Genomic DNA, 18,257 nt, shown 5'->3' on the forward strand with positions numbered 1-18,257 from the left:
TTACCCTTGTATAGATTTCTTAATAAAGGCCCATACTTCATATGCTTACAGTTATCTCCTGCAAATTTCAACTGCTCTTCATTAGCTCTTTGAAGCTCAAATGATTCTGAGACAACAAGCTGCTAGTTGATCCAAACATTAAATTTACATATACGAAAAGGTCAACAAGTTATAATAGTAATTCCTTAAAATAGAAAAAAATCATATTCTCACTTAGAGGGTCAACTGAGAAATTCTACACATGGCAGCCTCTCCTCTCATATTTTGATAATGTAGCTATGACCCCTGCCACTTAGAGAGAAACAAAACTTTTCTGTTTTTCTAACGAGTTGTACTGTTGCAACAATGTAAAGGTACATACATGAGCTGTTTATGTAATACATTGATGGACAAAGGTGGGACATTGGGTGGGTTTAAAGTTTTGTATGTGGTTTATTTTTTTTGATTATTATTATTTTTGGGATTAGTCTCTTCTTTCTTCTCTTTTGTTCTTTCTACCTTTATCTACAGGTATGTCTGATGAACAACTGTCAACTGTAATGATGGTTTCACATTTATGTCATTTGATGTGATATGTTCCAATTGACCAATTTATATAGAAATACGTTTCAATACAGCTTAAATACCAGTTAAGCTCATAAGCTCTGCCCTTATTTTATTTTACTCTTTATGCACTGTGTATGGCAAACAAAAATGCTAGTGTAAAGCATAGACTTTTAATGTATTTATACATCAGGTTTTACTTTAATGCATTGTATATGCAGTATTGCATATACAATGCACTCATTTATTTCTGCTATTACTTCAAAGTTGTTTCAAAATCAGTGCTGAGAAAACTTTGCTGGGGATGATGGATGCCCCGTGTGCCTAATTCTTTTCCACTTTAGGACATGTCTGGTGTTCTTTTTATCTCTGACCTTTTTGTAGATCCAGGGTAAAGGGACAGCAATTCCAAATCATTTTTTCAGGGAGACATTAGTGTCAACTGGTAAATGCAGCATATCAATTTGGTACCAAACACCATTTCAGACCGGGTTAAGAGAAAACTGTGGGTCATATGTTGCCCAAGCATTCATCTAACTTTTTTTTCTTTGAAAGGCTTTCAAATTATGTCACCCACCCTACAGGGTTTGTAAATAGTGTGCAATTTGGCAGGGCACAAATCAACTAACACAACCCCTAAACTGCCTTCAGAAATATAACAATCACTCGCGCCAAAACAACGTTGATCTGAGAATACTTGTCAGACTAAATTGCTGTTCTTTTCCTGCTGCTGTTTTGATGCTGAAAGAATCCACAGAAGCTTCTGCCATTATGAAACCGATGGTGCATAATGGCGACAAGCAAATACACAGTACATGAAATGGGACACTTGATGGGCAGAGGATAGTAAACTAACTGGACGGAGGTGACATATTTGTATTTTTGTGTTGCTCAGTTGCTCAGGGAACCGTTTCCCACGTCTCAGTGAAAGGCAAAGAGTCAGCCAGGTGTTGATGGTGGAGCACAGGGACAGTTTGGGTGCTAGAGGAGCACTTTCACCAGCCAGTATCTGACTTCAATGGAGGCTGTAACCACCTCCATAATGCACATGTTAATGAATGTTTAATGAATGGAATGTGTAAACTTTAAATTCACGTACCAAAACACCAAGTAGACACAAGGTAACGTATGAAACAGATATTCACCTAATAGAAATTTAGTTTTCATGGGCCCAATTCTGCATGCTTCACAAACATAGATGTCTACATCTCCTCCAATCTTGGTCTGAACTAGGTTAGGTAGTGCTAATGAGGACAGAGGCAAACAACCCAGTTATCCACTGATGTAGCATATACAACAGTCTCTTTAGACTATGTCTTGCAGAAAACACAACAAATATTTTTTCCTTCAGAAAAATAGTAACTGATCTATTTCTCTATATTTAAGTCAGATATTTAGGGACTCAATGTGATTCTGTTTCCTTCCAGTGTTGTTCTTTGAGAGCATTAAAGGAACGCGCAGACTTCTTGGGACTTTAGCTTATTCACTGCATTGCCCAGAGTTAGACCAGTCCATACATACCCTTCTCATCGCCGGGTTGTAAGCACTGCTACTTGGGTTAGGTGATTGGCGCAGCACCTGAAAAGCACCGTTGTTACTCTGCTCCTCACCATGGGGCTTCTCGTGTGCTGCAAGCAAATCACTCCCCAGCCCAAGTAACAGAAGTTGCAGTGCTTTGGCTTCTGAGAATATAGTTCCCGTGTAGTGTGCAGTTAGAAGATGGCTGTGTCTCATGTGACCTTGTTATGTGTACACCCTGTGACTATATGAATCACTATATGTAAATAGGAACATGTTGGCGTTATTTTGTCACTTATTAGGAGCAGTGGCTATTTGGAGGTGGTTACCTGCAGCATCTGTGGTAAGCTAGGCTAGCGGTGTATGCGCCAGACAGAGTTACAACCCGCATGGAGATGAGAAGGGTACGTATGGACTTGTCTAACTCTGGTGGGTAGGGTGAATAAGCTAAAGTCCCAATAAATTGGCTTGTTCCTTTAGGTATGGTCTCTTCATAAGTAGTTGTTAGTGTAAAATTCTTAACTCAAGGTCCATAAGTAGTATATTCAGGAGATTTCTACCACAAGACAACTGGGTATGGGCCTACTCCATCCACTGAGGAATACTGTGCTGTGTGTCTGAAAGCTCCGCATTGTTTGTAGACCTCAAGTCAATACTTAGAGTTAAACTGCTTTTACCCATTATTTTTGGAACATTTCAAATTTTGAATTATTTGTTTGTTTATTAGGGGTTATAAGGCGTTTTCCAGTGTTCACTCAGTCTCTCTCTCTCTCTCTCTCTCTCTCTCTCTCTCTCGCACACACACTCACAAACACACACACACACACACACACACACACACCAAGTGTGGACTTCCATTCCTGGTCATTTAAAAAAAATACGAAAATAGAATTTGTTTTACTTTTTTTACATCTTTTTTAAAATAAGATTGCTGAATGTTTTTCAAAGAAATTGCCAAGAGGGGACTTGCATCCCTAAGCGATGTCTGCATATTAAAGAGGGGACCTCCATACTGAAGTGAAACACACAATTTTTGTCATTGTATTCATTAAAGCCTATCAAGTGTGAAGAACTGCACTCTGCAATTCACTTCACTCCATGGTACATTGCACTCATGGGAATATTTACACCCACTTCAATCTGCAACACAGGAAATTGTGTGCACCTGCCTTCAAAACAAAAGTTCAGTCTCTTCAGAGATCAAGTAAGAGAAGTAGTAAGCATTCAGGTCAGGTGAATATAGCGGAACTCCCTGAAGAAACAATGCTTGTTAGTGTAATTAACAAACCCCTATTGTCATTTGACGCTTAATAGTTAGATTACGTGTGTTGCAATCCGAACAAAACGCTGTAGGATTTGTTTTGAAAGTCAGAACCGGACATTATTTTATTTTATACTGTTGGCCAACTTGACAGTAGAATGAGCGTGCTGTGACTGCTGGGGCAGGTGGGAACCACTCACCGTTGGCAGGCAGACATACTGTTTGGTTCTACCGCAGCGCAGCCTTACAGCCAAGAAAAGTCCCCGTCTTCAAGGATTTACTTCAGACTGAGAGACTTCATCTTCGGTGGGACTGGTAATCTTAAAAAAAATCCACGACAGAGGACAATGTTTCTCCTGCAGTACACCGGTAGGCTGGTCTAAATAACCTCACAGCATCACACGTTAACGTTACACCGAAAGATACATTGTTATTGTAAAAGTGTCGATATCAGGTGAATACTGACTATATAGAGACTTACTAGCTTTTATGGCGGGAATCCGTTGAACCCAACAGTTTATGTTGTTATATATAACGTGACGGTCGTATTTTAGCTAGCATTGTAAATACATTTCTGTTTCATTAATCATGTATTGTTGAAAAGTTGGACAGTATCCATTGTTGCACTGTTGTTGTCCATAATCTTTTAATTCAGCGCAATTTAAATCATATCTACTGACTAATATTGGCTTACTATACTGACATTTCTACAATAATTTACCATGTGTCAATACATCTTGAGTAGCCTAAACACGACCTTACCCTGACTTAATTTGTGATATTTATATCGCAAATTATATGATTTTTCTCTGATAAAAGCTAGGAAACTTACTCGATGAAATGTTAAAGTTTCCACCCCTCTAAAACTTCATGCCAGAATTAGTTTACTAATGAAATCCATCCTGCTCATTGGACTTAATATACTTCCCTTATCCCTTTTCCCATCCTGTGAGCGACCAGGGAAGGGGAACATGGGAAAATGGGAACTGTTGAAAAACCATTTGATTTGGCTTGGATATGGATTAATAAATTAACTTTATCAGACAATCCAGCCACAAATCATATAGGCGTGCATGGCTGAGTGATCCCAAGCTTTCCCTTTTTTTGCGACACTCCAATTTCTAAAAAAACAAGTATCCTACAAGATTATGCTTTCACTTTAGGCTAGTAAAGGGCACAGTTCTTTCTGGGGAGGAACACTTGGGCTCCAGAGCCTACTTTGGCAACTACTGAGCTCAGAATGTATATGCCTGCTGGATTAAAGTCATATAGCGTTTAAGTGGAGTGCCACTGACTTTGTATTTTCCCTCCATCTATTTTCTGATTTCTTTGTAATCCTTTAACTGTAGTCAAATTAAAGAGTCACTGAGCAATTGGAGAATCATACAATCCAAAAACTCGCACAAACAGACTTACAGTACGCTGCTTTAGTCAAACACGTGGCTCACGTGTTAACTGGCTCCAGTTTATTTAGCTATGATTCATTAAGAATTTACTCCCTGTCTCTTACAGACAGTCAAATGATGGGTAAGTGCTCATAATTTTATAATTATTTCCCCAGTAGCTAGCCAGCATAGTGTTGAGAATAGTATGCAAACACATTTTCTGAGGGAAAGCTCTGTACACACAGCTGTGCAGATAAGTTAGTCAAACTGCTGACCTGTTGTATGCTATGCTGTATTTTTACAAGATTATATATGTTTAGGGCTTTCATTGCCTTTTTATCAGAGCAGCTGAAGAATGACAGGACAGAGGGGAGAGAGAGGGGATTAAGGAGTTGGTGTCGATCCCAGGCCACTGCCAAGGACTGAGCCTACATCGGGCTCTACCAGGTGTGCTAGAGGTCGCCCCCTTGATATTGTATTTAGCAGATAAACGTTTCATTATGATTAGGATGATTAGTTCTACTAAGCCTGGGGAAAAAATATAGTGTCTTCTGTGGCTCTGGGGGAGCTTTGCCAAATCAGGGATAGCTCACCTTTGTCTTGGACTGGAGACAACATGTTTTATCAGACTGCCTTGTTACACACTGGGGGGGGTGTGGAGTATGAAAGACAATGTCCTTTACCAGGCAGATAGCATGCTATGAAAATAAGCTATCGGTTGCGTTATGAGAAATTTATGATCCAGTAATGGTACTAATGACTAAAAGTTGGTGTATATCACTCTCTGCTGCTTTGATTTTGATCTTTATATCTTTTTTCTAATGTCTTTTGCAAGTCATCCAACTTTAGAGGTGCACTACTACATCGGTGGAGTAGCTGTTTAATTGTTTAGTCTATAGAGTGTCAGAAAATGGAGGACAAGGCCCGGGACAAGTTCCAAGAGCCCATGGTGACATCCTGTGTTGTCTGACAAACTGTCCAGAACCCAAAGATTTTTACTATAATATTAAACAAAGAAAACAAGGAAGTGTTCTAGCATGAAACAAAGTCATTTATTTGGGTGTAATTTTTTAAATTGTTGGCTATTCATTTTCCGTAGATTGACCACAAGATTAATTGACTAGTCAATTGAGCTCAAAAATAAATGCTGAATGCATCAAAGCAGACTTTTGTTTAACTTCAACCCTGTCATCAGTTCACATCGGGGAAAAGCAGCTCAAGCTTTTTCTAAAACCGTTGTCTCATGTTAATGTTGCCTGACTCCTCTAGTGATGGAACAAAGTCTTCCCCACTCTCCAGAATGTGATGGCCGACATCCTTACATCCATCACTGTAAGTGGAGGCTGAGTGGCCTCAGGAGCGGCCATGGTTGAGTTAAGGTCTATCATTTCCTGTGACAGCCATTTACCTCCACCCTGCACCGATCCTCTCTCTGATCAATGAGCAGGACATTGTTGATTTGCCTTTAGAAGGGAGGGGTTTACAGTAATACAGGGAGAGAGAGAGATTGAGAAAGAGAGAGAAAAACTAGTAGCCCCAGCATAATGGTGCTAGTATAGCTAAATTAAAGTACAACTGAACCAGACTGAGATATTGTAGTGTGGAGAGATTTGTCAGCTTTAAGTAAATCTCCCTTTTTAAATGAGTAAAATTTAAGCTCAGTTTTGCCAACAATTCAGCAGTAAGTGTGCGTCTAGTAAAAAATGGCTATGGGGAAAAGAGTCACCATAATGAAATGTGAAAATATGAGTCAGAGATAAAGGAAGCGCCCCTTCTGTGAGTACCGCTGGCAATATCACTGTTTGAGAATGAGAATTCAGAACGGTACGCTGCTGAAAGGCAGAGATGCTCAGCTCGGTTAAACTGGTTATGGATCATTCAGCAGCACCTTAAAGGCCCAGGAAGACAATGAGTGTCCTGACTGTTTAACTCCTCAGCTTGGTTTCCTTAGCTTCAGGTTGCTCTTTGTCTTTCTGTGGGCCAGTCTATGAGGAGTTTTGCCAGTGCTGTTATTAAGAACCAAAGGGTGGAGCTAAATAAATGATGCTTTCAGATGGTGTGCTTTAGACCGTATTACTTTTTTCTTATTGTCTCCAATGAGTTTCTTAAAGACACAGACAGGCCACGTCTTGTCACTGTGTACGACTGTTGTGGCAAAATTGTGCTTTGAGACATTTGTTTTTAGCTTTAACATAGTAGAGCTGGTATAAAGATGTGTTCAAGATCTCTGTCATGGTTTTCTGTTCAATCACACTAAAACACTATTTGCATGGGATTAGTATCATCTGGGGACCTTGTGTGATTTAGAAATTACAGCCTTGCCCAATTTGCACATGATTAAGATCACAGACAACCTCCGTAATTATTATAAATGACTCGAGATCACTAGGCAATACTAATCCCAAGGGAATAGGGCTTTGGTCAACCTGAAATGTTGACTGGTGGATGGTCACCATTAGGTTATTGCTTTTCTCTTACTTTCTATTACTTTAAGTGCTCCCTCAATGGGAGGGTAATTATCTAAAGCAGTATCTGAGGAGTACTTCATTCGTATTTCAGAACTAAAAAGACACATGAAGAAGCAGGGCTTTCATCAAATTTGCTTCTTGAGGATACATTTTCATAATGCATTGTATTTTATACAGTCAGCATTGATACATGCAGTTTGAACCCCTTTTGCATCTAAAGACAGACTTGTCTTTTGAGCAGGCCACCTGACACGGAGCTTATGAGAATCCCTAAACAGCTTCTTATCCACGTCTTAGTTTAAGAAAAACATGATAGGAACCTTATTCCTGTGACATTAAACTCATTTTAATGTGCCTTCTTACAAAAACAGGTGAAAGAAAACATGTATATTTTGGTTGGGGCAGTAATGCATGTTCATGGCTTGTTTGGCGCTAAATGAGTTTTTAATTTTCACTCTGCCCTGCTTGTATTGGAGCATCTCATGCATGTCTGATGTACTGTTGTTAAACCCACAAAAGCAATTGTTTGGAAAATTGTGTTGTTGTTTTTTTAACTTGTTGGGTGGTGTAATGTCCTTATTACAGTGAGAGAGACACTTTTACATCAGAATTTGGTGCATAATGTTGCTTTTCCACAATTACTACCACTGCAGTGGACAGCTGTGCTATTGAGCGCTGTCATTGTGCATTCACACTGCTGGCAACATTGTTGACGGGTTGCTCTTTCCTGGCTGTCTGTGGGCGGTGTGAGAGGCTTTGATTGCATCTATGTTGTGGTCTCATGTAGCTTCAAAGTTTTCACAAAGTACTGCAAATCATGTGGTTGGCCCTGTTTTTGCTTTACCATGCACGATACATTGTGGTAAGGTGCCATAGATAATTGTGCAAATTAGTTTGGAAATTAACTGAACTGCTCAATTATTAATGAAGGCAAGTTGGCAACCATTCTCTAGTCATTGTATTGTAGTCATTGCCACCTGTATTCTTGCAGTCTAGAAATAACAAGCTAGCAGAAAGCTTTGAAGGGCTGTAATCAACTTTATAAAAAAAACATCACACCAGAAGGAAGCACAGACATCTCTGCTGATTGCAGATACACGGTTGAAAGGTAGCTGTGGACAAGATTTCTGCGTTAACACCCTGATTTTGGCCAGGTTTCTGAGCTCTGCAATGTAACTGCCACCATTACAAAGTCTCAAAGTGTAACTACATAATTATAATGAATGAATGGAGCTTTTGTACTTTGTACTAGTTGAGCATGTGGAAGCCTTTTTTTTAGCCTGTCTGAAGCGTTTTAAGGATGCTATAAAAAACAATAATGCCTATGCTTTATCAATTGTCCAGTGGAAATTAGATGCAAATATGGAGACACTGAAGTAAATAGAGGTAATGTATTATGCTGCAGAAATTGCTATTGTGAAGTGTGATTTGACAGTCCTTTGGAGCATCAATAAATGGTAGAATAGTTTTTATTTGGACAGACTGGGAATTCTACCACTCTCTAGAAATTTAAAACGTTGTCTTTTAGTGACTGGCAAGTTATTTATCAAACAACTGAATAAGTAAGAGTAAATAATGAAAGCAATAATGAAAATTAGCTATTCAGATCAATAGCTCTGAGGGTCTGTACATTACAACAGCAGTTGTTGCTATCCCAGTGTATTATAATTAGAGAAGTTGCTACATGGGTAGAATTGTAAATGTTCAAATTTGTTCCCACTGAGGATCTTAATGCTGTTTTAATACTTCTCTGTGCTTCCAACTTACATTCAGCAATCCTAATAAATGTTACCCTTTATAAAACATGTTCATTTTGAATTGTTCCTGTACCAGATTGCATCATATTAAAAGGTGTATGCAGAATTTTGTCAACATTGTTTACATACTGTATACAGCTGAGCAAAGATATTTTGTGGGGTGGCAGTAGCTCAGTCAGTAGGGATTTGGGTTGGGAGGAGGGTCGGTGGTTCAAGACCCCATACGGACCAAAGTATGGTGGTGGACTGGTAGCTGGAGAGGTGCCACTTCACCTCCTGGGCACCGTCAAGGCACCTTTCCATGGGCAGCCCCCTCACTCTCTCCATTAGTGCATGTATAGGTACTGAGCATGTGTGTGTAATTCAGGCCTGTGTGTAATTTGTATAATGATAACAGAGTGAAATCATTATAATTAATACATTATTAAAGCGCCTATATTATGCTCATTTTCAGTTTCATAATTGTATTTTGAGGTTGTTTGAAAATAGGTTTACATGGTTTCATTAGAAAAAAATATATATATTTTAGTTGTAGGGCACATTGCTGCAGCTTCTCTTTTCACCCTGTGTGTTTAGGTCTCTGTATTAGCTACAGAGTAGGGCAGCATGATTTGGGGAAAATGCAAATCACGGTTTGGCTTCAAATTGATATCACGATTCTCTGTTAGAATTTCTTTTTTTTTTGGACCATGACAAAACAAAACAAATTGGCAGTACCAAACCAAGTTTATTATAGTTTTTATTTTTCATTAGTTTTTATTTTTAATTTGTTTTGACTTTTTGTTTTCAAATTCACTTTAGTTTGGATTAATTTTTAAAAAACATTTGCTAGTTTATTTTTATTTTTTTTGAAAATGCTTAGTTTAGTTTAAATTAGTTTTAGTCAAATCCTAGAATAAGTGGTTTTCTTTTACATAATATGGGCACTTTAATAAAGTATACATTATTATGTTTAATAATATTATTATTATGAAGTCCTTCAGTTCAGTATAGCAATACTATAAAAATACCTTCAAAAATAAATCAGCACCTTTTGTGACACTGTCAAAAACATTTAGCTCAGTGTATTTTCTCAGTTTTCAGCTCCTCTCAATCTATAATCAAAACGCCAGTATATAAAACCTGACGTACATAACTACGTAACATAACTTGAAAGAGAAATTATAATTCTTCATCTTTTTGCTTGATGTTTTTGACAGTATGGGTATGTAAGATTTCCTTGCAGCTTTAGCCTAGTTTTATACCTCTAAATCACTGCCCACCTCTTTCCTCAAAATTATTTAAAATTGGGATTTCATCTTCCAATAACAGAATAGCTATGTCTCTGAATGGTACCAGAAATGTTGGCTACAAATATGGCAACATGTTTGGATTAGATTGATGTAGCTGTACAGGTTGTAGCGTCAATATAGAAAATGGAATAGAAAAAGAACTCCTACATTTCTTCAATGGACATGACAAATATTAACCATTTATAATAACCACCATTGCAGCTTCTGTTTGAACTCAAAAGGATGTGGTGGGAATTTTCTCTCCACTGATTGGTTAAGGCAAAACAAAACAGCATCCGCTTCCCAAACAGAAATTGCCTAAAATAGCATTAGTCTGAATAATGAAGTCACACGAAACGGCAAATCTGTCTGGTGCCCTCTTTTCACCAAATTTGCAACATGTGAGCTGTGATTTGCAACATGAGAACATTTGCTTCGCTCTCATCAAAACAAACACCATACTTGCAACATAGTCATTAGCATGTGAGAGCCTTGAGAGTGTGGGATTGATTCAAATGTATCTGCAACTCGCTATCTGCATGCATGCAGTCCTCTCAGATTGCTTTTGTGAAACAACCCCTGATCAGGCACAAAGTCATGCTTAATTTGTCAGTGAATGAACGTTTTGGTGGCTTTATTTTCCTCTGATGTCTGTGTTTGAATATCTTATTGTGTCTGTCTTGTTGGCTGGCCTTTTCTTCCATATTTTTTTAACAGTATCAGAATCAGTTCATCTGAAGAGCAGTGTGAAGGACTATGGTGTTGAACATTGTGACCGTCAGCAGAATCAGCACAGACTTGGCAGCCTCCGGATGTTTTTGGATCAGCTCTGGGCTGCACCACCTGATTGATGGAGCTGTTTGTTCCTAATCACTTCAGAGATAAAGTACCATGCAGGGAACGTAGAAATTGGAACTTAGGACACTGCAGCAGCAGGTGCAGGAGCTACACCAGAGCCTGGGCAATAACTTCCCATTGTCTCATTGCTTCCCCACTCATGCTGTTTTCTCCCTGCGGCTTGCTGTTTATCAGGTAATGACTGTTGTTTTAGCCTGCCACTAATGTTCCGATGTCTGTGTTTGCCTGAAACTGCAATTGGGATGGTCTGATTGTTCAGCTTTGGGATCTGGTCTGATTGTTCAGCTTTGTGATCTTTTAGAGTTTCCCAAAGCTGAACAATCAGTTCTATATAACAGATAAGTCCTTTTTAGTGAAACTGGTATCAGTTTAGTTGCAGAGTTTTTGTGTTAAATCAATATGTGGAAGGAAAACTGATCTAAACGAGATTTCAATTTCAACTATCTACAGTATATCAGGATCTGCGATTCCCCCATTTATTTTTTTCTCTTTTCATCCCCGTCTACTTGCGCACGTTTTAAGAAAAACACAACAGACAAAGCGTTGCTTAGCGGCTGGTAGCATTCAGCTAAAAAACAGAGTAACGCTAGCTTACCGGAAGACGCAAGCTGCACATTTCCAGACATCACGCCCACTGCTGGAGTCAGAGATGACAAAGAACTTATAGCAAATCCTCCAGTTACCCTGAAGTCATCACAGTGGCAACATTTTGCCTTCCCCGTGAGTGAGTTTTGTAAACAAACAACGGAGGTAAAGCATGTGGGCTGGGACTCCATGGTGCCTTTGGGTACAAGTCATTAAACTAATGGTGCATTCAGTTGCGCCACTAAAAGAAACTGCAAAATTTAAACTGTTGTTGCAAAGTACCCTTGTGCTATCTAGTGGCTCCCATTGCATTGCAATCCCTGTTGAAACATCGAAAATGTAATCAAATTGTGACCTTAAAATTGAGAGTCAAATTGAATCTTTGATTTGGAGAATCGTGACCCCCTTAGTATGCAAACAATCCCTTTTGAATTTGAAGTGCTCTGATTCAAAATAGTGGGGGAAGACAGAATATAAAAGGCAAATTTACGACAAGAACACATTGAAGCTTGGTTAAAAAACGGTGGAAATAGAGAAATGAGAAGATGGAGTAGATGGAAGAAGCTGGATGCTGGTTTAGACTGGACAGGGAGCAGCTCTGTGATTACACCTCAGGAGATTTTTCATTTCTGTTCTCACATATCATCTTAAGAAAGAAGCCTGCTACATCAATATCAGGATTCACCTCAATCTGTCAGTATAGGCCTCTGTATGGGTGTTGAGAAAATGTGTCCCCTCTCCCCCTTGATATAAAGGAGGTGCGGGTAAAACTGTTGTGGTCAGTGGAGCAGCAAGACTGCAAAAAATATTGCTGCGACTATCGCCATCGCTGCACAGTGGCCTCTTTGAAAGCACAAAGTGATGCTGAGAATTTGCTGTGATTCTGGCATTTTTCTCTTTTGGCCAATGCCAGGATAAACAATTGGAAATAACACAGCACAGGCTATGATGGATTACTTTAAGGATGAAGCACACAATGTCATATTGTGCCTGTGTCCACTCCTGGTCTGTGCAGTGGGTGGAGACTGCTGTATATGTGGGACCATATGGGCTATTTTAAACTGGAAATAAAATAATAGTGAAATTTACTTCACACTAAATTGAGTAAAGTCTAAAAGATACAGGACCTTTTAAGGTTGATCCATCATTGATATTTGAGAGTTTCTAAACACTAATGACTTTTGGACGATTTTATTTTTTACATGGACAAACAAACATTTTTGACAAGGATCCCTTCCAGTATTTTTTGATGGAGGGACCTTGTAATGACAGAACAATACTGTAAGATACCTCAAACATATCTTTTGCGTGTTTGTACTGCAATTTTTAACATATATTGCCAATATCAATGTATCAGTGTTGAGCTAATAAGGAGCTGATTTATTGATCAAGCTCTAGTCTTGTATATAATATTGGTATAACTTTTTCAACCCAAAAGGCACTTTAGTGTGTCAAAGACGGTGTGTTGGCTTCCTGTCCTCTCAGCACCTTGGCTGGAACAGAGGTTGGAGGTGGTGGGAATCAAACATATTGTCATTTACTTGCTGCCAATGTCTCTTGTCTAAAGTGACACATAATACAATCAAGTAGCTATATGTAATAGTACAGCCACACAAGTGTCACTGTATTGATTTTCTATTATTAGATTTTAACAGTACTATTGCCTCAGTGAAGCGCTTGAACAAAAAGTAATACAATATCTTTTACATGTAGTTATTATCCATTCCTGTTAATGTGCTGGATGTTTGCGTACGTGTTATATAGACATATATTGTGATAATGGCAATATTCTAACTTGCTGATGTCATTTCCATGTTAATTTGGTTTAGACTAAAAACGGTTTAGATGTGCACTTTGCACTTCTTTTTTAAATATCATATACAAAATTGGAATCTCACTTTGCTGCTGTTTATCGTCTTTCTTATTGTCTGTATTTGTTATAGATTTGAATAATAGATACAAAAATTATAGATTTTTGTGTTGTATTACTTGTATATTATCCAAAGCAACCGTTATGTCAAACTAGTGAATATTTCTTGCAGAATGTAATAGTTCCATTTTAGCCAGAATATTTCCAATAACCATATGTTCATGAAAAACACATTATTGGCCAGTAAGGTTACTAGGAATCGCTCTACTCCTCTCTCGTTCTATTCAATGCATTTACTTAGCCTGCCTTATCCTGTAGAAAAAATGTTGAGCATTTTCCTTGGAGAGACAATGGTGGAACACGGAGGCTGTGGTTCAATGATCTGGCCCAGGAAAAAACAGCTCCCACTGAGATTGTCTGAAAAGCAACCATGTCTCCAACATCATAGACGTAGGATGCCTCGGAGCGGCTTGAGAATGAACAGGGACATGAACACTTGCATGATTCAAAAAATGCTTGAACATTGAAAAACAAACCATAATGCCAAGAGGATACAGACATTTGATCCAACCATATTATCAATAGTCTGGCTAAAGCCTTCTGGGTGCTGGGTGAATCTTGTCCTTCAGAGCTTTCTGATATTGAGTTGTCTTCCATTGCCAGACAGGCATCTACACAGCAGTGTTTGTGCTGGAGTAAGGTCTGGCTACAACCAATATACATTTTATGATTTAAGAAAAAAACTCTAGCTTGTTTGCATTTCTTTAAACCAATCACAATTGTCTGGGGTGGCGCTAAGCTTTGGCCATAGCGATTGCATCGCTGCAAAATAATCTCTAGAAGGAACCTATTTTGGTGGAATGCAGGGAACAATCTCTGGAATGGCTAATTTCCAGCAAAAGAAAAAACAACACTATAAACAAATACGATAATGTGAGGTATTTAAATAAGCTGGATATATGGTTAAATGTAATTTGCTCTTACCTGTGTTGCATCGTATGTAACGTATGTTTCTGATTATCTTGCCCTGTGTTATAAGCTTTATTCATAACTGGTGGGTTAACATGCTGTGTCAGGCTTTATCCTAGATAGGCTTTATAGACTAGATACTGAACTAATAACATCCCTATATGCCTCACTGAATAAGACTGGATTTTTATTTTCCTCCTTGATGTCAAATCATAGTGGATTGTTTGTGGAATCAGAGCTACTCTAGATTAAAATATTTAAAATTACTAAACTATAGAGGAAACTCATGGTGGCTTGGTAATTTTCCATTTACCTAAGGAGGCTTTTTTGAGGAATCATATATTGGAACTCCTGTTTGCTGTAAACACTCTCACTCTGACAGACCCCCACTGTGCACACTCTTTCATAAACACTGTAAATGTCTATCTCATATATCATACAGAGCGGCGATGAAGGATTTACTGTGTGAACTCAAAAGAAGCCCTGTACCAGAGTGTTTACCACACAGAGCTTGGCCCGAGTCAGACTTCCACCGTTTTGATAACTTTGTAGATTTTTGTGCATTTCAGCACATCTCACTGACCAAAGTTGTCCAGTTGCTTTTTTTTAAAAGTCTTCTTGTGAAATGGATTGTGGTCAGCATTTACAAGGAAGTGATACATCACTGCTGTAACATTTCAAGAGGAAAGCAAAACAGCTTTCATTTGATTTGTTAATGCATTGCTCTGTCTGTTTCTGACCAGTAAAAGGCACCTTAAAGTCAGCAGTATGCCTATATATCAGTCAATCAGGCGTTCTCTTTCACAACGCAGTTTCTCCTGTCCATGTTACTATTTTCGCTTTGTATTATTTCTTACACTCTAATCTGCTTGCTCTGTTGGTTAATCATCACAAAATGAGGAGTTGTTTTCTCAGTTATTTGCCTCTGTGGCAGTGCTTATTTGTTGATTTGGAGATCACCAAGTACACATCTATCAATCCATCCATCTTTTTCCGCTTCCAATGTCAGGTCGCGGGGGCAGCAGCTCCAACAGGGAACTTTAATCTTCCCTTTCCCGAGCCACATTAACCAGATCTGAGCAGAGGATCCCGAGGCGTTCCCAGGCCAGGTCAGAGATATAATCCCTTCACCTAGTCCTGGGTCCTCCCAGAGGCGGCCTCCACGCTGTACGTGCCCGGAACACCTCCCTAGGGAGGCTACATTTCTTTCGATTTGTAAAGAACATTTTTAGCTCTAAAAAGCATTATTATCATCGAGATTGTTTTGTTGCCCAGCCCCATCTCCCGGTATCTCCAAGTATTCCACTGTGACACTGTGATTATAAAGATTATAACATTAAGATGGCAGCTACAGCAATCCACAAAAAGACATCAGCTCCTATGGTTCCTGTCAGGGCTCATTTATTCACCTCTCACGCCTATGTGAGTCCTTGTAGCCTTCTCGCCATGTGAATTCTCATTTACATTCACATCCCTCCTCTGCATGTGGCCGGGCATCCAAACACCTTCCTGGTGGGGTTTGCTGCATGCGTTTCACTGCACCCTTCATTGATTTGGGCTCGTCTGTGAGTTGTGGAGACCTCCACCTGGGTCAGCCCAAACTGAATCCCTCTCCAGGCTGCAGGTCTCAGACAGTTCAGATGCCCCCTCCTGAATATTTTCCTAGCCTGAGGAAATACAAATTGAAATTACTCTCTTACTGTATGTAGAGAACGTGTCAATAACTTCCTTTATGCACTTGGCCTTTTGGCAAGACCTTCACAAGCTCAGCAGGAAATAAGATGGGGAAAACAACAACATCAAATTCCTGAAATCATTTGGCACTGTTACAAATAAATCAAACTATGATACATATGCAGGACACTGTTTCTATAGTGGACCAGGATTTAATTGGATGAATTTTGCCAACTTGAAATAGAGCTAAAAATAATCTATTCAAAGTCATCCAGAGGCAGAAGGAAAGCTTATAAACAATGACGCACTCACAGTAGGACTCTGTCCTTTCCCTCTTTTTGTCCTACAATCAGATTTTCTCCTTTTTATTTCACCACATTGATAATTTTTACATCAAACTGACCTGACAATGGCCTCCTGCAGGTATCAGATGCCCATGGGATCGGAGTCATCATATTTGTGCTTTTCTTAGGTCTTTTAGTGTGACAATGTTAAGTGACTGGAATACTACAATATAGTGTGCTCCTCAATTTTCACTGTATCTTTAAAAGTCTTATCCAAGCAGACCTTGGAGTCCTTGCTCCCTATGGAGCATCACAGCTGCAGTGGACAGCTTCCACTGTGCTGTAGCTCCGGTGGAGATTATTTCCCTGTCAGCGGCCTGTCTCTTTCCCACATGTCAACTGATGCCGACTGTTGTGTACCTTCAGTTTGCACTCCCACAGTGCTGTCAGCAAACGCTCATCTCACCATTTTCTTTGCCACTGATTTTAGCAAACTATCACATGCCAAACTCCACTGCGTATATTTTGGCACCTCAGTGTTTGGGCCATGAATGCAGGAAGGTGTGAATGTGTTTGATGACCTTTTAATGTAAATCCCATCTGTTGCAATTTAATATGAATAAATTCCTTTGTTAATTTAGAAAAAAAGAAATAATTAAATAGAACATTCCGTAGGTGATGATGGGAGCCACTACACTTTCATCAGCCATGCCAGTAGCTCTGTGAGGCTGAACTTAGGCACAGTGGTGCTTCGGACTAAACGTCGACACTCTAACCTACTCACAATGGCATGAAAAAGAAGAAGGCATGATGCTTACCATGTTCAACATCTTAGTTTAGCATGGTAACAACTGGTAGTTTGTGTGACACTCAAAGTACAGTGAATATATGGCTGATGGGAATGTTGTTAGTTCTGCGGGTAGGTAGTTACAAACCAAAGTATTTACTTTTTCATGGGGCTACATGGAAAGTCAGAGGATCTCCAGAGTGATGTGAGTGCGGAAAAGACGGGGGCTCTTCCGTGTCAGTAGGCTTCATCCTCATCATTTTGGGTCATTGCATCGGGGAGCTTTTGAAAAATGTTACAGGAAAACTTTACCTACTGGTAGTGCTACAGTAAAAATCAGGATCACCAGAGTCAGTGGGGTTCATCCTCAGGGCACATTGAATGTCAAAATGTCATAGCTCTACATAAGATGAGATAAGATTTGAGAAAGATTTGTCTTGGGCATCCGATTGTTGCTGAAATCTTTCCGTCCTGACAAAAAGTGGACTGACTGACAGACTGGGATTGCTTATCTTTGTCATACATACAGCTAGATTGGTTAGAGCATCTGCAGTTATTTTACATGTGCATGTTGGGTTGTGCTTCTAATGACTTTCTTATAGCGTCCACACAGTTCTTTTTGTTTTTGTCCTCATGATAAATGTATTTGATGGAGTAATGTGCAATACCTGAAAGGTGATGCTATAAAGTTTTTTTAGCTATCCGTCCCGTATGCTGTGAAAGCTGAGTCTTTGTTGACAGATGCCAGCAACAGCTGAGTTACATAATGGCACTGAACACACCCATTACAGAGAAGAAGCTAATTGGATTCACAAATCAGCTGACGGCTCCAGGTTTATAGTAGCATTGGGCTTAATGGGTAATATTTCAGGGACTGTTGTTCAGTTTGTTAGAGGTAGTTTGTAGGTAGGTAGGAACTGGCACAGGAGAGAGCACCAGGGAGGCATCAGCATTTACAGTGGGTACGGAAAGTATTCAGACCCCTTTAAATTTTTCACTCTTTGTTTCATTGCAGCCATTTTCCAAA

At 39.3% G+C, this 18,257-nt stretch overlaps 1 protein-coding gene across 5 annotated transcripts in view; it reads left to right on the top strand.

Moving 5' to 3' along the window:
* The first annotated feature begins 3,465 nt into the window (after positions 1 to 3,465).
* Positions 3,466 to 18,257, top strand: part of LOC117951686 (ecto-NOX disulfide-thiol exchanger 2-like) — a 157,183-nt gene continuing 142,391 nt past the window's right edge. For 3 of the 5 annotated variants that reach the window (XM_034883506.1, XM_034883507.1, XM_034883509.1), the window contains exons 1-2: positions 3,555 to 3,691; positions 5,977 to 6,039. In XM_034883506.1, coding sequence (XP_034739397.1) covers positions 3,670 to 3,691; positions 5,977 to 6,039 — 85 coding nt within the window. In that variant the 5' untranslated portion in view covers positions 3,555 to 3,669. Of the gene's footprint in view, positions 3,692 to 5,976; positions 6,040 to 18,257 lie in introns of all 5 variants that reach the window. The other 2 variants (XM_034883508.1, XM_034883510.1) reach the window with 1 other exon arrangement.

The sequence above is a fragment of the Etheostoma cragini genome, chromosome 10 (assembly GCF_013103735.1).
Source record: "Etheostoma cragini isolate CJK2018 chromosome 10, CSU_Ecrag_1.0, whole genome shotgun sequence".
Classification (NCBI taxonomy): Eukaryota; Metazoa; Chordata; class Actinopteri; order Perciformes; family Percidae; genus Etheostoma; species Etheostoma cragini.